At 37.5% G+C, this 19,586-nt stretch overlaps 1 protein-coding gene across 13 annotated transcripts in view; it reads left to right on the top strand.

The window, feature by feature from the left end:
- Positions 1 to 19,586, top strand: part of LOC117421407 (polypyrimidine tract-binding protein 3) — a 90,433-nt gene that overhangs the window by 35,779 nt on the left and 35,068 nt on the right. For 8 of the 13 annotated variants that reach the window (XM_059023174.1, XM_059023189.1, XM_059023183.1 and 5 more), the window contains one exon: positions 12,508 to 12,583. The exons of 3 other annotated variants lie outside the window; for them this stretch is intronic. In XM_059023174.1, coding sequence (XP_058879157.1) covers positions 12,508 to 12,583 — 76 coding nt within the window. Of the gene's footprint in view, positions 1 to 1,702; positions 2,075 to 3,821; positions 3,917 to 12,507; positions 12,584 to 19,586 lie in introns of those variants that run through there. 2 more of the 13 variants (XM_059023245.1, XM_059023238.1) reach the window with 2 other exon arrangements.

Genomic DNA, 19,586 nt, shown 5'->3' with positions numbered 1-19,586 from the left:
ATGGACATGGATTTTTATTTATGTTTAGCCATAGAGGTAACGCTGGCCACCAGTATTCTTAAATCTGTTACAGCTTTCACTTTCAGAGATCTGTTTTTTTATTAATAATACTATTAGGGCATTTGGAAACCGTTAATTTATTGAGCCTGACACTGCTGTTATAAGTGACACCTGACTGAAGGCTGTTTCTTGCAAAGTGCTTTACTGTGCTATCCTTGGCATGAGATGATGTTCTTTCTTGCAGTTAAAGTGATTGACATACCTAATAATAAGTACAAATAGCAGTTAACTAAAATGAATGTCTTTTCAGGTTTCCTTTTTGATTTAAAGTATGGTGCGCATAAGTGTTGTATCCCTCATGTCGAAAACAAACTTGTGTTTTTTCCTTAATGTTTCTGCCTTTACATAAAATAACTTGTGCTAAACAGGATTTTACATTTAGTGATCTGCAATAACAGCACGCTATTAAAATATCTGAAAAACAATATTTTCAGTGGGAATACCATAAAACCGTTTCTATAAATGAAATATACACTTACAGTACAATAAGCCATCACTGACTTATTTGTGTGTTGCTTTTATGTATCAGCATAAGCATTTTAGGGAAAAAAAAATGTTTTAACACCTAAAAAGGTAAGTCACATTATTATACTATTCACTGTGACATTTTTTTTCCATTTTGTTACTTGCATATTGATGTTTGTTTTAAGTCAGTGTCCTAGAAAATTAATACATTTTAAATAAATTTGTATTCTATGTTTAGAAAAGGTTTTTGCCCCACCTACCTACCCTATTTTTTTTCTACACCATTACTGGTATCACAACATTCATTTTGTTTGGCTTAAACAGGAAAAAAGGCAAGTTGTTTTTAGATCAGTTTTAAAGTTTTTACACAAACATGGGCGGGTAAATTGGATAAATGCACACTAGGGCATTCAATGGTTTTAGTCTGTTGGAAAGCTGGGAGGAAACAGACTTATTAGGTTTGCATGCAGCTCTGTGGAAAGGACACAAATAAATGCTGCTATACAAAACATTGGGGTTCAAAAAGTCTGCTATAAATGTTAAATCGTGGACCACTAACTGCCCTGAGCTTTTTATTTATACTTTGTGATTATTACTTAAAAATATATATAAGTAGGTATGCCCCAAACTAAATTTCTAGACTGCGCTGGCTTGTAAAATCAGGTTACAAGCGCAGTCACCACATATAATGATGAAAAGAACAGCGTCATTAAAGAACATCTTTTTGAGTTGTCATTCAGCACTACACAGCTAAATTATACACCTCACAGGGCTTTCCCCTCCATACTGTTATAATGGACAGTATTTGCTTCAAATGTATTGTGGAGAGAGCTGTCTGCCAGAGACTCCCTCCTGCTCCCTATCAGCAGGCCAGATAATTGGAGTGCAAAACTGCTTTTGTTTGGCTAGCTGTATCTGGTTACCAATCGAGTAGAGATCTTCAATAATTGATACAGTAGACAACAGAGCAGGCGTATGCACAGCCACCCCCTCCTCCCAGCCAGTGAGCGAGCCTGTCTGTCAGCAGGACAGCTGTTCACAATGTAATCCAAAGAGGTTGTGTTTCTAGGGAGATTGCTAATCAACCTGTTGAAGCAGTGGCTCATTTTTTTTTTTATGACGATGATGCCTGTGTCCTTTCAGGCAAGGCTATTGGGTTGCGTGTTCTAGTGACAGATTGGCTGTCTCCAAAGGTTAATTTGTTTATCCACAACAAAGGTTTTTTTTTTTTTTTCCCTCATAGCTTCCTATTCCACTGTCAAGCTCAGCCTGTACTCGCTCACTCCCGCCCTCTTTTATCTCCCTCCCTTTGCCCTGGATATCTTCCTCTTTCTGCCTGTCTGTCTCTCTGCTTCACTATCATACTCGCTTCTCTGGGGCTACCTTCCTCTCTTGCACCCTCCTGGCCTAAATTACCTTTTTCTCCCCCTTTTCACTGCATGCTTAATTTGTGTATTACTGCTGAACCCCTGCCCTGCTTCTTTGCTCTTCTATTAATGGAAATGTCCCGAGCAGAAGACTAGACTGCAATGCTGTTGAAGTGTAACAGGTATTCAGTTTTGTGTTATTTCAAACTTGTTGTGGTGTTAAAGTTAAAGCTCTAAAGGTTTAAAGGTGTAATGGGAGGGAAAACCAAATCATTGTAAATAAAACATTGAGGATTTGCTTAATATTTTAACTAAAAAAAAAAAAAAAGTCATTTTGAATTTTCTTTTATTTAGTCTTTAAAACAGGGGTATCCAACCCTGGTCCTAGAGAGCTACTGTGGCTGTTGGTTTTAATTTCAATCAATCTCTCAGGTACTTAATTGAACCAATTATTGGCTTAATTAGTCAAAATTAACGGGAGTTCCAGATCTTTATCCACGGATGATGTAAAGACGTCTATAAAACCTGCTGGATAGGGGCTCCCCAGGACCAGGGATGGAGATCCCTGCTTTAGAATATCTTCATATATTGTACACATGTGGAAATGAACGTAACATTTGTAATTGAATACAGAGATGAAGTCAAGTATAGTCTAGTTCAGATGTTCCATTTTATATGAAAATTGTACACATTTACTCAGTAAAACACTGGAATTAGATTTTTTATTGTGCTTGCATACTTGGATGCATTCTTAGATTATTTTGTTTTATAGAAGTGTGCTTGTATTCTATTAACTGTGTAATTGATTTAATAGATAAATGTGATCTGCTATTGATTTATTGTCTTTCCTTATTTCAAAAAAATGGTTTGGATAAAAATGATCTGGTTTGAACCATTTACAGTAGGCTAAATAAATCCTGGGTCAATGGTTTTCATGCTGCTAAAACCCATGCTGCACTGGCAGTTCTCCTTTTGAACTACTTGACGAGACAGTGTTCATGAGTTGATGGCATTAAAAGAAACAGTCTTGTTATGAGTGCTTTTTTATTATGTGGTGTTCACATTTTGGGAATAAAAACAAGTAGATGCCTACTCTTTAGCATGACAGTGCACTTTAAAACAGATTCATGTTAAAGCTTTACTTGGTTCCTGTATTTCTGTCATTCTTTTTTGAAGTGGTAATTAGCCTCCAAGTAGTTTTGCATTAAGGTATCTGGTGACTAATGCTGTCTGTCTCAAAAATCAGTGTTGGTTAAAAACAAGGAAGTTGCCTAACGCTGTTTGAGCGATATGGTGTTTTGAACTAATTCCACAAGCTGTGTAATACATTTTTAACAGAGTACAGTAATATATTAACATTCACATTTACATTAAAACAAACATTCCATACATAACACTTTTTTTTATATATTGTATTTATCCACAATATGATCTTTTAATTGGAATGGGTATACTGTACAGAGAGAGCTGGCAGAAAACACATTTCAACACACCCGACAATGATGTTGGTCATACGTTATGCCTGTGAGTAACCAAAACTGGTTTGGTGCCCGCAACCCTGACGTGATAAAAACTAATCTAATGTAGCACAGCACACAACCCTTTAAAGTGTACCTGAACGTATCATGAAAGCAAATACATTTACATTGCTTTAGAACCTGTATTGATCCACACGTTTTGTGATATAGACAGCAGTGATCAAACTGGATTGAATTTTGTTGGTGGTAAAGTGTTCTATGTGGCAGCGTCAAATTATGCGAGTACAGTCAGCTCTTCAGCTTCTCTAACTATTTTTTTTCAATTGTCAAAACCACGCGTTTACGTTTACTTGCAGACCATATTTGCATTCACGACGGCACTGAGTGATTAACATTGACCTGATAATAGAACCAGCGCGTGTGTAATTTTTTTTTTTTTTTTTCCTGCAAGCACTGTTGATCCGCAAACCAGAAAATCCAGCCACGGATAATCGACAGTTGACTGTATTTGACAAGACAGCTATAGAAAGTGTCTGTTTCTATCAGGTAACTAAGAAAAACAGTTGCTGTTATTTTCTAAATAGTGAAATAATAAATACTATTAAATGGTATACTATTTATTTTTTTATATCTTTAAAGAAAATTAAGGGGTGATTAAACGAATGCCCTGTTTCCATCTGCCACTGGGATTGAGTTGATTGCGATTAAACTCTTGTTTGTTTTCATCTTCGATAGCAACAGGATTAGAAGTGGCACTCTGATAGAATTCTCCCTGACCCAGCCGTTACATAATGAGTGTCCAGTGCGAAACACACTAGTGGCAACATTTACTTCTATCAAAACAATGTAATAGTTGTTTGTGTTTAATAAATCAATAAATCCATTCAAGGAAAGGGTTCAGTAAAAAGCTTATTGATGTCTTTCAATGGTTTTCTGTTTTAGTTGTACAGTACCATATTCAGACGTGCTCAAATTTGTTGGTACCCCTCCACAAAAATCGAAGAATGCACAGTTTTTCTTTGAAATAACTTGAAACTGACCAAAGTAATTGGCATCCACCATTGTTTATTCCATATTTAATAGAAATCAGACTTTGCTTTTGATTTTTTATTCAACATAATATTGTCAATAATAAAACAAATGAAAATGGCATGGACAAAAATGATGGGACCGCTAACCTAATATTTTGTTGCACAACCTTTAGAGGCAATCACTGCAATCAAACGTTTTCTGTAGCTCTCAATGAGACTTCTGCACCTGTTAACAGGTAGTTTGGCCCACTCTTCCTGAGCAAACTGCTCCAGCTGTCTCAGGTTTGATGGGTGCCTTCTCCAGACTGCAAGTTTCAGCTCTTTCCATAGATGTTCGATAGGATTCAGATCAGGACTCATAGAAGGCCACTTTAGAATAGTCCAATGTTTTGTTCTTATCCATTCTTGGGTGCTTTTAGCTGTGTGTTTGGGTCATTATCCTGTTGGAGGACCCATGACCTGCGACTGAGACAGAGCTTTCTGACACTGGGCAGTACGTTTCGCTCCAGAATGCCTTGATAGTCTTGAGATTTCATTGTGCCCTGCACAGATTCAAGGCACCCTGTGCCAGGCGCAGCAAAGCAGCCCCAAAACATAACCGAGCCTCCTCCATGTTTCACTGTAGGTATAGTGTCCTTTTCTTTGAAAGCTTCATTTTTTCGTCTGTGAACATAGAGCTGATGTGACTTGCCAAAAAGCTCCAGTTTTGACTCATCTGTCCAAAGGACATTCTCCCAGAAGGATTGTGGCTTGTCAATATGCATTTTAGCAAAATCCAGTCTGGCTTTTTTATGTTTTTCTTTCAAAAGTGGAGTCCTCCTGGGTGTTCTTCCATGGAGCCCACTTTCGCTCAAAAAGCGACGGATGGTGCGATCAGAAACCGACGTACCTTCACCTTGGAGTTCAGCTTGTATCTCTTTGGCAGTTATCCTTGGTTCTTTTTCTACCATTCGCACTATCCTTCTGTTCAATCTGGGGTCGATTTTCCTCTTGCGGCCATGCCCAGGGAGGTTGGCTACAGTTCCATGGACCTTAAACTTCTTAATAATATTTGCAACTGTTGTCACAGGAACATCAAGCTGCTTGGAGATGGTCTTGTAGCCTTTACCTTTACCATGCTTGTCTATTATTTTCTTTCTGATCTCCTCAGACAACTCTCTCCTTTGCTTTCTCTGGTCCATGTTCAGTGTGGTGCACACAATGATACCAAACAGCACAGTGACTACTTTTCTCCATTTAAATAGGCTGAATGACTGATTACAAGATTGGAGACATGTGTGATACTAATTAAAGAAACTAATTAGTTTGAAATATCACTATAATCCAATTATTTATTATCTTTTCTAAGGGGTACCAACAAATGTGTCCAGGCCATTTTAGAATATCTTTGTAGAATAAACAATAATTCATCTCTTTTCACAGCTTCTTTGCTTTATTCTATGACATACCAAAGGCATGCAAGTATACATGATAAAATAGTTTTTAATTTCATTACTTTTCAGGAGGAATGAAGCATTATTTCAATGAGCTGTAAGGGTACCAACAAATTTGAGCACGTCTGTATGCTCTCCATCTGTAGTTCAAATTGCCTGCATGCAAAACTCTTGATTTCCCTGCAAATAGATCAGTCATCGTGTCTGACTAATGAAGGTGCATCGATTCTACCTTGTGGTATGGGTCTTACTTTTGTAGTAGTTTAAACATGTGCAGTAGGATCCACATTATTGTATTGTACTTATTATTAAATTATCTAGCTGACTTATCATATACTTATTACTGTTATTCATAATTTTATTAGGTCTAATATTTATTTATAATACTATTGTATTGTTACTAAAACACTAAAAATAACAGGCCTATTTTAGCAATGGTTAAACGGTGTGCTGTAATGTTTTGTGCACTTATTTCCAAATGATCCTGCTAAAAGGCTACTTTGGGTCAAGTTTGTCCAAATTAAAAGGAAAGATTGTCATGAGAAATCCAATTCCATGATTTGCTGCGATCATTTCGACAGCTGTGTTAATGAAAATAGTAACATGAAGAGGGTTTTTTTTTCTCGTCGTCAGTTCAATTACTCTCAGAATACATTTTAGTTTCAGCTTCGACCTCACCTCAGATAGGTGCACGGGAATGAGTTGCATGGAAAAAAGTATTCTTGAATGTAAAATCAACCAGCTCGTCAACCCACTTCAAGTTCAAGATTTCTGATGCAGAAATCATAAAAGAATGATTCCGCTGTTATCTTAATGTTATCTTTAAAAGGTTATAATGTTGATATGCTAAAGAATCTGTGCAGCCCTCATGGAACAAATGAAAAATGAGTAACACCTCCCAAAAAAAAAAAAAAAAAAGAACACCCTTACAAAATGTACAATAATATGTTATCAAGGTAAAAACAGCTGAGTTTCCCCAAAATACGCGGAGTAGGCTACCACCACCACTATGCAAACTATTGCTCTTACAAATAATAATAATAATAGTCGTGGGTTTCATAAACACACACACTACAATAAGCACTTTTAAGTGGTGAAGAGCTTTTCAGACTACGTGCAGTTAACAAGGACCTTATTTTATTTGAGTCTGGTATATAAACAATGCTTTCATTTTAGAAATCAGTGCTATTTAATTGCCAGATACAAAACTTGATACAACAGACCTGCAATAGCCGGGGGGCGCTTTACAGAATATATCATCATACCAAGCAGCATTGCCAACCTGCTTACACGGGGCATATCCCTCGCATTCCTGATGCCAGGATCGCTATTTTCCATTGCTGGAGGTTCAAACTGGTAAGAAATCGGGCCTCCAGCCACTTCTTTCCCACAGTTTATTCCATTTGAACCCTCACTCTCGCTCTCATAAAGATTGTTCAATTAGCCTGAGAAAGCAGAATGATTGCTTTCACACTCTGAAGTCATTGTATACCGCTATCTCTTCACGGCATGCTTTCCTCTAGTGACGTCACGCCAACGTCATGCATCTTCCGTGCGGTCGTGTGTTTTCAGATATTATTGATCTTTTTATGCCTCTCAGAACGTTAAACGCGACCAGTGAGATGTCATTTCTTGCCCATTATGAAAGTAACCAAAGTACAGCCCAAAAGTCAAAATGCATAAATGTCAGAAATAAACATGATAATGCTTTACTTCAAACATTTACTGGTAAATCTCAAAAATAGCCACATGCCTTTACCAATATGCTTTTAGTAAATGCCAGAAAAGCACTATATTTGTTCAGATTTCCGGACATTTACCACCTTACTTAGTTAAATGTTGACAGTTTCCGGTAAAACAAGATTACCAGATTCTGGTAACATATGTTACTTTAGCACTGAAATAATTAACAATACATTATTTTTAATAAATGTTTTTAATAAATCGCAACCTACTATATTATACATTTCTAGCCTGCTTTTGCATAACGAGTTAAAATCAAGCTTATTAAATTGTCATAAAGGGTTTTGGTACAGTGCATTTTTGTTTTTTGTACTGAAGATGAAACAGTCTTTTTCTGGTCACTGCTGTCCTGATCATTGTTATATTATACTCACACCCAATTGAGGTACCACTGTTTTAACAAAGGTTTGTGTTTCCTTGTCAGCTTTAAAGTCTTGAAGCCTTATTTGCATATAGTATTACAGGCAGGCGCTGGCTGTGTAATGGGGTTTCAGCTCCAGAAAGAGGAAATGCTGTCCACTGAGCCAGCTAAACTGGAATTTGCTGGACCATAATCTGAGCTGAGATCTCTTAACTACTGCAAGAGCAGGGTACTCCCCACGTTGGATGCCTTTTACATAAAGAATACATATAGGAGGCTGTGTGGTCCAGTGGTTAAAGAAAAGGGCTTGTAATCAGGAGGTCCCTGGTTCAAATCCCACCTCAGCCACTGACTCATTGTGTGACCCTGAGCAAGTCACTTAACCTCCTTGTGCGCCGTCTTTCGGGAGAGACGTAGTTGTAAGTGACTCTGCAGCTGATGCATAGTTCACACACCCTAGTCTCTGTAAGTTGCCTTGGATAAAGGCATCTGCTAAATAAATATATAATAATAATAATAATAACAACATATACTTTTGTTTTTTTTATTTTGATCTTGTTTTTTTTTTTTTTTTAAATAAGGTATTTCTTCCTCTGTGTATTTATTCACAAACAACTTGACAAAATAAGCATTAAAACAAGTGTTGATACAACAAATATTCCTGCTTTGCAGTACAGAGTAATTGATTATAATCCTTTAATTACAATTGTGTTCATTTAATAAAACATATTTTCAGTATACAGTTTACTATACTGTAGTTGCACATTAAAAGTGTATAATATAGGAAAGATGTAACCCGTACACATTTCTCTGTTCTGTATGCTGCTGTTGTGCTACTTTATACAGCAAATGTCAGTCTTGTAAAGCATCTTGCTTTAAGACAGTCTTGCAGTTTGTTGGTGTGCAGCTGAGCTGTGCATGGTTTGGAGTTCTGCTCTGACGCCTATCGATTGCTCATACTTGTTGAAACAGGAGGAGTTATTGTACTAAATAACAGGCTGTATAAAATCGTTCTTAAATTATTTTAGATTTTCATGAGAGTAGCTGTTACTTCATGGTAATATTGGACTTTGCTTTCACCATGCTAATTTGAGAGAGTAGTGTTGGGGACCAACCAAGACACAGCTTCGCTGTAATATATGAGCCTTCAGTGCTTTCCCTGTGATAGGTAACATGGATTTCCTATTGGCCCGGTGTTGATGGCTGAAATGTAATGCTGGCTTCAGGGATCAGCCTATTGCAGCCTCCCTGGCGCATCAGCATGGCAACCATTTGGAATAGGCTGGGTGGGCTAATTTTGTTTTCTGTATTTTATAGATGAGGCATGGTTGAGAAAAAAAAAAGAAAACATGTTCACTGAAGAGTAATGCATAATATTATGCTTTATATTCAATATTCATCATTCTAAAACGTGTGACAATGTCAGTGTAATCAAAAGAATAATTATGAATGTTTAAATATTGCCATGAACTGCCCCCATTTGAAATGCTTTTTTTTTTTTGCATGTACCCTAAAAATAGAAGGCTCAAAATGGTCAGTCGAACCTGCTGCCCCCCCCCCCCCCCCCATATTTCTATTTGATTATTTTCATTATCAATCTGTGTACTTTCATGTTGCTCAGTTTGAAGAAAATGGTAACGTCAGAAAAATGTTTTGCATGCAGTATTTGAATTTTGCCATGAAAAACCCCATTGAAATCCATTGTTTTTATGTTTAAAAGTTGTCAAAATCCCCTACTGGAATTTTGACTCTCCTGGCTTAATTGTGATTATTGAAGCCCTGCCTATGCACATGAGTGGGTTGGCAGGGAGGGGGTTAAATTTCTCCCTGTCAAAACACATGGGAATGTGGCTGGGGCCAGGAATTGATTAAATGATGAATTAAGGCTCCAGCCACAGGTGTATAAATAGGGTGGACACTGGTGTTTGTTAGAAGAATGGTTAGAGTTAATGTTAGTGTTGGAGAGAAGGTATGTGTTTTGTGTTCAGTGCTGTCTCGTCCTGTATTGTATTGAGTTTTGTAGACCATTTTGTTTTGGCCCTTGTTCCTTTTATTTTGTTACTGTGTTTTATTTATTGTGAATAAACGTGTGCATTTGCGCTTCACTGCCGCTTTTCTGTGTCTGTCTGGGCGAAGCAGCATTGCCAGTGACACTGTCCTGATGTTAAGTGGAGTAAATTCAGCTGTATGGCTGATTTTTAAATGTGAGTGATATTAATTGGTATGATAGTTTAGTAGCCAGTGGTTTTATCAAGAGCTAGTCTCCGTTGACTCCTATTGTTTTTACATTTAAGACATCTTTGCTACACAAGCACAGTTAGGCTTCCAGTGTAATTTAAATGTGTGCACTTGCTATATATGCCACTGTGAAGATGCATATTGAAGCAGAGGTATGTGTTGAAAAATTGTTTGGTTATTTACTACATTTTATACACGTTGATTGTATGTACATATCTAATGATTGTGTAATTTGTGTTTGTTCATTTTAGTCATTTACTGTTAATAACATACATTATGTACAGTAGAGGGTAATAAAACTTACCCCAGGCTTGTTTTTCCTTGCATCTGCTGGCTTGAGAAAAAATTGTAATTGCCTGTGCATTGTGCTAACTATTCCCAGAGCTGGCAGTGGCTGTCATAAAGCCTGGTCATTGAATTGAGACGTGGCAGTGGCAGAATGAATTCTGATCACCAGAGACTGTTAAAAGAAGCCAGTGTTGCACTGTATATCCAACACTCGTATGTAATTAGTAGAAGCAAGAATACATTCATATTTCCAGGGTTGCATTATCTGGGTAGCAACAGAATAACAAATTGTAATCAGATCTGTTGCTCAGAAATGAGACACGCCCTATCGTAATCATTTTTGTAAGAGGGGGAACATTGAGGTGTGCTGGTAAAGCGCATTAATGTTGTTCAAACCTTTTGAATCTTCAACTCAATTGTTTAAGAGATCAAGCAGGCATTCTGGGAGCTTGAGGATATGTTGGCCTATTATTCCTCTTACCGTTTTCTTGAAGGCCTTTTTACAGCTACGATAAATTTAAAAAAAAGTTGTATTAGTGGAAAAGGTTAAAGATGCTGTTGTCACTCGCCATATTTAAATACAAACCATAGTATTTAGAATAAGAATCCCTGTTTGTATAAACAAGCTACAGTACTGCTTATCATGTTGACTGGTATTTCAAATAAGGTGGAGCAAGATGCTGTAAATAGGCAGGTCCAGATTGTATTGTGAATAACTTTGATCTGTAGGCAAATAGTGGTGTAATGTAGGAGCCATTTATTCAGTTTATATCTCATTCATCTGATTCTGGTATATTTCCGGTGATACTGAGGTCCCATACAGTAGAACAATCTCTTGAAAAGGGAAATACTTGCTCAGGGAGGGAGCTGGTTTTCTGTATACAGCACCTTAAGTTTTTAAAAGCCTGAAATACATGTAATGGAGCAACCAAAACGCAACCCAAAATTTCTGTAGATATTTGGTGTCTGTTTTTGTGGGACTTTCTGTATTCTTGGTTTCCAGTAGGTATTACAAGACAACCTTTTTCAGACTTTCATGAAGAACCTGTTTTGGTCTGTTTGTTAAAGCGCATGCAGAATACTGCAGCTTGTCATTAGTCAGAAACAGTGAGGGAATAAAAAGGCGTATCATATTACTTTCATCTTGCAGGGCCTCTGTTGGCTCCCACTTGATTTGTTTTTATTAAATATAAAATAAAAAATGATCTCCTTTTCTATTTAATGCTTCTGTAATCCCTTTATCAAACATCCTGGCATTGTGCTGTTATTTTCTGATGCCTGATCTTTGTTCCTCTGATTGCTTTTATCTCTTTATTGTAAAGTTCAGGATTGATGGAGATACATTACTTATGCCTTTTTCTTGGATCAACCTTTTGAATTGAGAGCAACTTTTCTTCAGGAATTGGGTCTTCCTTAGATGGAATGTTTCCTGTCTTGTGTTTCGGAAGTTTTAAGTAAAATGTACATAGCAAAGCATATATTTTTTTCTGACATTTGCTTGGTTTGCTTAGTATACCAGAAGTGATTTATACCTGTGTTTATCATTCTATTAAATATTATCATTCTATTTTATAATACATACATACTGTTCTTAAAATTACGTAAATTAATAATGCCTACTGTAATGACTTCATACTACAATAAGTGTTTTATATTTCAATAAATGCTGCTTTATGTAAGCATTATTGTAAAACAAAAAGCATTAAAAACCCTTTTATTTATGTGTTGCTAAATTTAATAAATGACAAAATTGTTACTACTAATCAGTGCACGATTGTCAGACCTGACAATTGTTCTGTTTGTGTGATGTGAACTAACGTGCAATTGGGAGAGAGGGGGTGGTGCCAAACTCTTTCAGTTGTCAGCTGGGTTTGAACCAAGGCCTCCACAGCTGAGTAGCATGAAAGGCTACTTAACTAGCCCACTGAGCCGCCTACCCCATTTATTATCCCTCTCCAGTGACACGATTTAGCTACCCAGAGATGAGGACAGATTTTGCAGTATTTTGGGGTAGTTGATAATTTTTATTTTTGTGCTTTTCAGCGGGGATCTGACGAGCTTCTTTCTTCTGCTTTCGCTAACGGTCCTTCTACCATGAGCAGTTCTACTCCATCTACAGGTACTGTGAATGTTTCAAGGGGCTTGGGCCTTGATATTTCTTCACCTCATTATCTCTCTGCTGTGCTAACCAAGAAAAAAACATGCCTCCTTCACAGTGCCTGTATTAAAAATAAATAAATAAATAAAACATGTAAACAAAAATATGTGCAAAGGAAGTGGAGATAATTGAATCCCAAGTGGCATAGATGTGGCCAAACAAAGGAAACAAGGACTAGGGGGCATATGTGAAAGTTGAGGTAAAGCAAACACAGAAACTGTAACAAACATAATTTAGAAAACTATTTCGGTTGTCCTGCTTTAAAGGGAAGTTCCATGATTTCAGCAAATTTTAATTTCTGGATAAATTCAGGTAGTTCCCAGCAGCACTGCAGGTGATGTTATCCAAACACCACCACTACCTTATTGACATGCAAAGTGAGCCATCAGGAACGCCAAGATTTCACCTCTTTTTGTGTTAGTCACTTGTCACTATTTTCATAAAGAAGAAATATGTATATTACAATTTCAATGCTATGTACATCAGACTTAACACAAACCTCCTGGCAACCATGGGCCTGATTTTCCGCTTTGAGCAAATTGCCCATGTAATACATGTACTATGAAGAGACAATTTGCCTGTGATTTGCCCTTTTTTGCAGGAAGGTATAGGCACATATTGTAAGTGATTTAGATGAGAAGCAGTTCAGCCACAATGACCATCCAGTGACAGAGCCAGTGATGTGTGGATTAGTATCTTTTATGGGCAAAGTTGTGACCAAATTAATTTGACTGGATTCATACCCAAGGCTCCAGAGGTGAAAGGTTAATGCATTACACTGTATGTGGTTGTGCTGTCAAAAGCTACCAATTACTCACTGTATGCAAGTCTGATATTCTAGCATACAGCTATTTGTATGGTAGTATCATAACATATTGTCTCTGTGTTAGTTTTTGTTCTCTAAATCCAATTAAAAAATGTGTGCAGCAGAATATACTCTGTAAAAGGGACATGCAGTGTGAATAGGAAAACTATACACTTAAACTCTTGAGTTTTTAATATCTGCCAAGTGCTCCACTGTTGTAGTGTTTCCCTTTTTATAGTGCAGAACCTGGCTTGCAGCATATCTTTTTCAGGAACATGTGTGCTGTGGTATTAAGATTCTATTTTTATATTGTTTAACATTTCCGTATGCCTTAACAGCAGATTATAGAGCAATGTCTTTCATCCACTGGGAACACCTTGTGAACAAGAAATTGGCTCCAGTAGATTTTATCCTTGTGTCTTTATTTAATGAATCAGTGGCCAGGCATAAATCTCTAGGCCTCATAAAAGCTAATTGCATTGAATTACAATTAGCAGAATATGTAATTTGACTGCAGAGTACTATTGAGCTTGTTCAGTGATCCATGGCTTTCAAGATTTATATCAAGAATTATCCACATGGAGCCAGGTGGATGTTGTAAAGGATTAGGCTTCTTTATCAGGTCACTGACATTTTCTGTTGTGCCCAGAGAGGAGCAGCTCAATTCAGATCACATCTGTCTGGTTGTGTTACTGTTCTCTAAAGGTTATGAGCAGTCTGGTCTTAGCGCTGTGAATATAGTTGTATTCAAGAGAAATTTCCAAAATCTGTGCCAAAACGGTTTGATGAGAAGTCTTTATCCATGTCTTCATGTATTGACTCTCCATGGTAGAAAATCTGAGCAACAGAGAAACAAGTTAAATGTTAAAGGGATTACTTCTGGCATTATATTTAAAGACTCGTAGCTTAATATATTTAACAAACAATAGCTATTAATTCAGGGCTGTTTTGTGTGTAATTTCGATTTAGTACAGATGACAAACACATTTTAAATTACATTGTGTGTGTGAAAATGTAAACTGTTAACAAAGTAAATACAGGTTATCAAATGGTGTGCCATCAAATAGAGTTTTCATTAATCTTCTGCATTACATAAATAGACCCAACTGTTCATACCAAAAAATGTTATGCTGCTGCAGATTTTAAAAAAAACGTACCCTTTTAGTTCTGGGCAATATTTGCTTTCTATTCGGCAAAATTATCATAAATAATCCAAAATAGTCTGCACTCTAAATGTTTAGCACGCTAACATATTTACTTTCCATCTTGACATAATTATGTGTGCAATTTAAGATGTTTACAACATAAAAAACATTAACCTCAAGTTAAAACTACAATAACTAACAATAACTTTATTAAAGCCAACATAAAAATGAGCTCAGGGACTCTGTATAACTTTCTTTCACTTTGCACATTGTGTAGACCCTTTTGTGTTTTCTTTCTTCAAAGTATTAGTATTGTGATTATTTTTCAGGTTTACCGGAGCATTTATACTTATAAAAAAATGCAATAAGATTGTGTTTCACTGATTTAGTACTCAATTACATGTTATATATTATATATTGAAAACTGCAGAATTCATGAGCAGCACAGAGCAGAGCTCTCCATAGGCAGAACTGCCAGACGCCTGCTTCACCCACCCGAATATCAGAGTGGAAATCTGCTTAATCAAGCATGTGTACAGGTGGATGATCATTTTGAAACTACTATACTAACCTTTTGAGCTGCAAAAAACAAAAATGAAATATTCATGCACAGTGGTTTAGAGATTAATATACAGTTAGAAAATCAATTCAAGATAATTATTTTCTTTTTACTTTTTATTTTTGCATGTGAGTAGTTCTATGACCCTTGAAGTTTCCCCAAAGGTACGCGTACCCCCAGGTGAAAATACCTGCTGTAATATGATCCTCACATTTCAGGCCAGTACAGCAGTAGGATTGATGCATTGCACTTTTTGTTTTTAATAGTACTAAAATGTGTACTGAAATGTAGAAACTAGGTGAACGGTGAGTTACATCTGGGCTATGCTTGAGAAGACCTAAAGTACTTTTCTTGTACAACTGTAACAAAGACAACCTTTTTGGATCATTAGAGTAGATGCATTCTATACCAAATGAGCCAGTTTCCATGAAGATCCCCATTTGACCTTCAACCAAACTCATTTTGGTGATAGTGGCTTGTACTGTATATAACGCCTGATTTGCAATCACGGCATAAAATGCCCTGCTCAGCGTCCCTGACGATCTCAGAAATGTCATCCAATGCGAACAATTTCAAACCACAAACTTTTTTTTTTTTACAGTACATCGAGACCTCCTGGTAAATAAATGCATGTGGTATCCAGTGCTGATTTAATACAATCTGAATAGGGCATATCGGTGTCAGACATCTATTAAAAGTCTGATTTTAAAGAAACGTTTGTGTGTTTATCTGCTGTAGTGGCAGAAGTGTCAATGTATGTGGTGATTTAAATGCACACAGAACACATAGTGTGGTTCCAAGCAAATCAGAGCTGAGGATTGAATCACACCCATAATCTTGCATGATGTAAACACATGGCTTATATTTTAGAAATTAAAAGCTCATATTGTACCATAACTCCTTGTTTTTGTGGCAGCCTTATTCTCTCAACATGTATTTACAGGTGCATTGGTATGATCCTGTAGATTCCAAGCTGAATTTATGTCCAATATGGAAAACTTCAAAATCTGCCTGACTTTAACCATCCAGATTTCTTTACTTTAACACGCAAAAGTAACATTTTATTTGGTATAGTATAATGTTTTGGTTTTTTTTCTAGTTTATTATTTGCTTCACTGTGGGCATGGTATGATCTGCCGCTATGGGCTGGACTAAACACTGCACTGACTCCTCTCAAAACAGCAGAGCAGAAAATCTATCTACTATTATTACATGACATTATTTATTTATTAGCAGACACCCTTATCAAGGGCGACTTACAATTGTTACAAGATATCACATTATTTTTACATACAATTACATTATTTTTTACACATTATTTTAATTATAATATGTAGGCCTATATATGCCCAGTTCTTTATTTAGTTGTCATTAAAATACTTTTGGAACTGTATGATCCAGTTATCCTAGGGTAGGGATTGGCAACCTGGCTCTTCAAGTAACCAAGTATGGCTGTCGAGTCTCAAAGTCAGCTGTTATTGGTGCTTGTATTTGTGGAGTCTGTTGCATCGTGTTTTAATTGGTCGAGAGATCTGTCAATGCGCATGTGGCAGGAATGGCTGAGGGTGACGTCAGACCAGAAGGCGGCACAACAAAACAAAAGGTATGGTGCAGTGGCGCGGGCGCCGTTTTATTTAAAGCAATCCAAAAATAAATAAAATATTTAAACAGAAAACACTCGCTCACAGAGCTAAATAAAAGGTTTGAAACAAAAACAAATCACGAACACTACCACCCGTCAGGCTGGGCAATCGCCTTCACTGACGCTATCCTTGGTTAGTTTCGTTTTTAAATAAACTTTCTCTCGCTCTCCGTCTCTCTACTCGCTCTCTCCTCTTTAACAACCCACCCCGAGCTAGAGAGCTGCAGGCTTTTTATAACAGGTGACCATCTCCCGATTAGCAACAAATTAAATCACCTAATTAATTCGGGAGATGGCCACCTTCTGCACGAGTTTTAATTATTACTCCTGGCAGAGGATGAGCACCGATCTCGCCTCTGCCAGGACACGTTTTAAAAATAAACAAAACAATAACACAGCGCTACGCCGTCATAAATATAATACAATAAAAATAAATAAACAATACAAAACAATCTGCACAGGGGCGGAGGGGGAGACCCTGTTCTAAAAATAAACAAAACAATGTACAGGGCTGCTCGCCCTGTTGCAGCGCAATATGCACACGAGTCACAATCTGTAACCCCGCTTTTAATGCATTGTTTCAATTTCAAAGTGTAGTGTAGAGCTCTGGTTTCATTTCAAAAATGGAAAAAAGAGGCATACCGTTCTTTTCAGTCGGAATGGACTGATATGTACGCCTTTGTGGAGGTCTGTATTTCCACTGTCTCATATGCAGGGAACGACTTGCTTCAAGCAAAAAATCAAATTTACAATGACATCTCATGACAAAACATGCTGCGTTTGCAGCGAAATACCCAGAAGATGAGGAGCGGAAAAGGGCCTGGGAGGAGCTGCAAAGAAAAATGAAAGTGGGGGAAAGTAAACTACTGGCAGGGTCGAATAAAGGTTGAAGTTTAAATTTCGTAGGCTCTTTCGCAGGATGCTTTTATTATCTTGAACATTACAGGTAATTTGAATCAACTTAAAGTTAAACTTCAAGGGCAAGGAAACACCGTCCTGTCTACACAGCAGGCAGTTTTTGCATTTGAATCCAGATTGAATCTGTTCATCAGAGATATCGAGACTGGCAGACTGACTCACTTTGAGCTGTTAAGAATGTTTCAAGATTCATGCATGGTAAGCCCCTTTCATACTGACACTCCTACCTGGGTTCTGGCTACCCAGGTCATAATCCTGTGTTCAGTAGTTCGGGACAAACACCAATCACAAAATGTTTTAGTACAAATATTTATTGTAGAGAATGCGGAGTATGCGATTTAACAGAAGTATGCTGTATATACACATTCATTTGGCATCAAACCTAACTTGGTTTGAGGGTTCGCTGCCTGGCCAACTGGACGAGGCTGAGACCCCCATTTGATAAAACATAAAAACTGTTATTAAGAAAGGTGGAGATGGGGAGGTGGTGGGTTACGATGAAATCAAAACGCAACTGAGAGATAAGTGAAGAGGGTATTTATAGTGCTAACAATTTAAATTAGCTAATGTGTAAATTGAATGATTCAATTTGGTGATGCGGAGATTGGTGTCTGACCCTCCTCCCGAACTTTAATTATAAATTTCATTTCAGTAGTTCGGGACAAACACCAATCACAAAATGTTTTAGTACAAATATTTATTGTAGAGAATGCGGAGTATGCGATTTAACAGAAGTATGCTGTATATACACATTCATTTGGCATCAAACCTAACTTGGTTTGAGGGTTCGCTGCCTGGCCAACTGGACGAGGCTGAGACCCCCAAAAAGAACAAGCCGGTCTCAATGCCACAATTAGAATTGAATATAGCCCACTTGAAGGTTTAGCCAACCTTTAACAAATGATCATCAGCACGCAGGAGAGGAAAACAAAACCCATTTTTGGGAAATAAACCTCTGGGAATCCATGGCTGATTCGATTGCCCTTCCTCCAGGCAGGCTACTAACACTTAAGAGCACATTTCTGTAAAAGCATTTTTAGGCTCCATAATATTTGTTATAATGTAAACTTGGTAAGCACTGGAGGATCAACGACCTAACCGTTTGATAAGAGAGTCTGGAACTCAGTGGGAAAAAGCTGCTATGATTCTGAAGGAAGGACCGGAAAACTGCTCAGCTGCGAATCCGGACCTGGAAATAAATCAGGTGAAAGAAGAACAAATGTTGGGTGACGATTGTTCAGTTTTCATTAATAAACAGCGGGCCTGAGGGTGATGCGCCCTGAGAAAGATGGAGATGGACAAGAGAGAAAGGGGTCATATGGGCCAACATGGGATTTATAAACAAAATTGAAAAGCTTTCTCTAATCTTCCAGGTCCGTTTTACTTCTTTTGAGCAGGAAGGAAAGGGTATCAGATGAGGGGATTGCTAGGTCAGAGATTAAGGGGTGAATCTGGGGGTTGAATTTGAGAGCGATGTAGACTCCCAGCACCTATGGGAACCCAAGAAGGCTAAGAGAAAGAGCTGTAAGGTTTTATCTAAAACAGGCAGGAGTAGCTGGAGCAGATGAGAGGCACCAAGAGAGTACGTTGATGGCAATAGGTAGGCAAGCAGGAGGAGAAAGAGATTCTGATAGTTGAAGCCCTTTCAGGATTAGTGAAATTTGTGAGTTGCAGAGTGTAGAGCTGGGACACTGAAATTGGGTTGAGTTTGTAGAAAAACTTGATGCCGGAAATTCAAATCTTATAGCTCTGTTCTTAAGGGACATAAAACAGGATGACACTACGGGCACTGAAAATGATGGAAAGGAATGTTGAATGCAAAGTGAAATTTTAAAGCAATTCCAGGATGACCGGTACATTTGCAGTGAGCGGGGAGTGATGCTGAGAAGAGTTTT

Source organism: Acipenser ruthenus, chromosome 1, assembly GCF_902713425.1.
Source record: "Acipenser ruthenus chromosome 1, fAciRut3.2 maternal haplotype, whole genome shotgun sequence".
Lineage (NCBI taxonomy): Eukaryota > Metazoa > Chordata > Actinopteri > Acipenseriformes > Acipenseridae > Acipenser > Acipenser ruthenus.
Note: the sequence above shows the minus strand (reverse complement) of the source record. Positions and strands in the feature narration are given on the sequence as shown.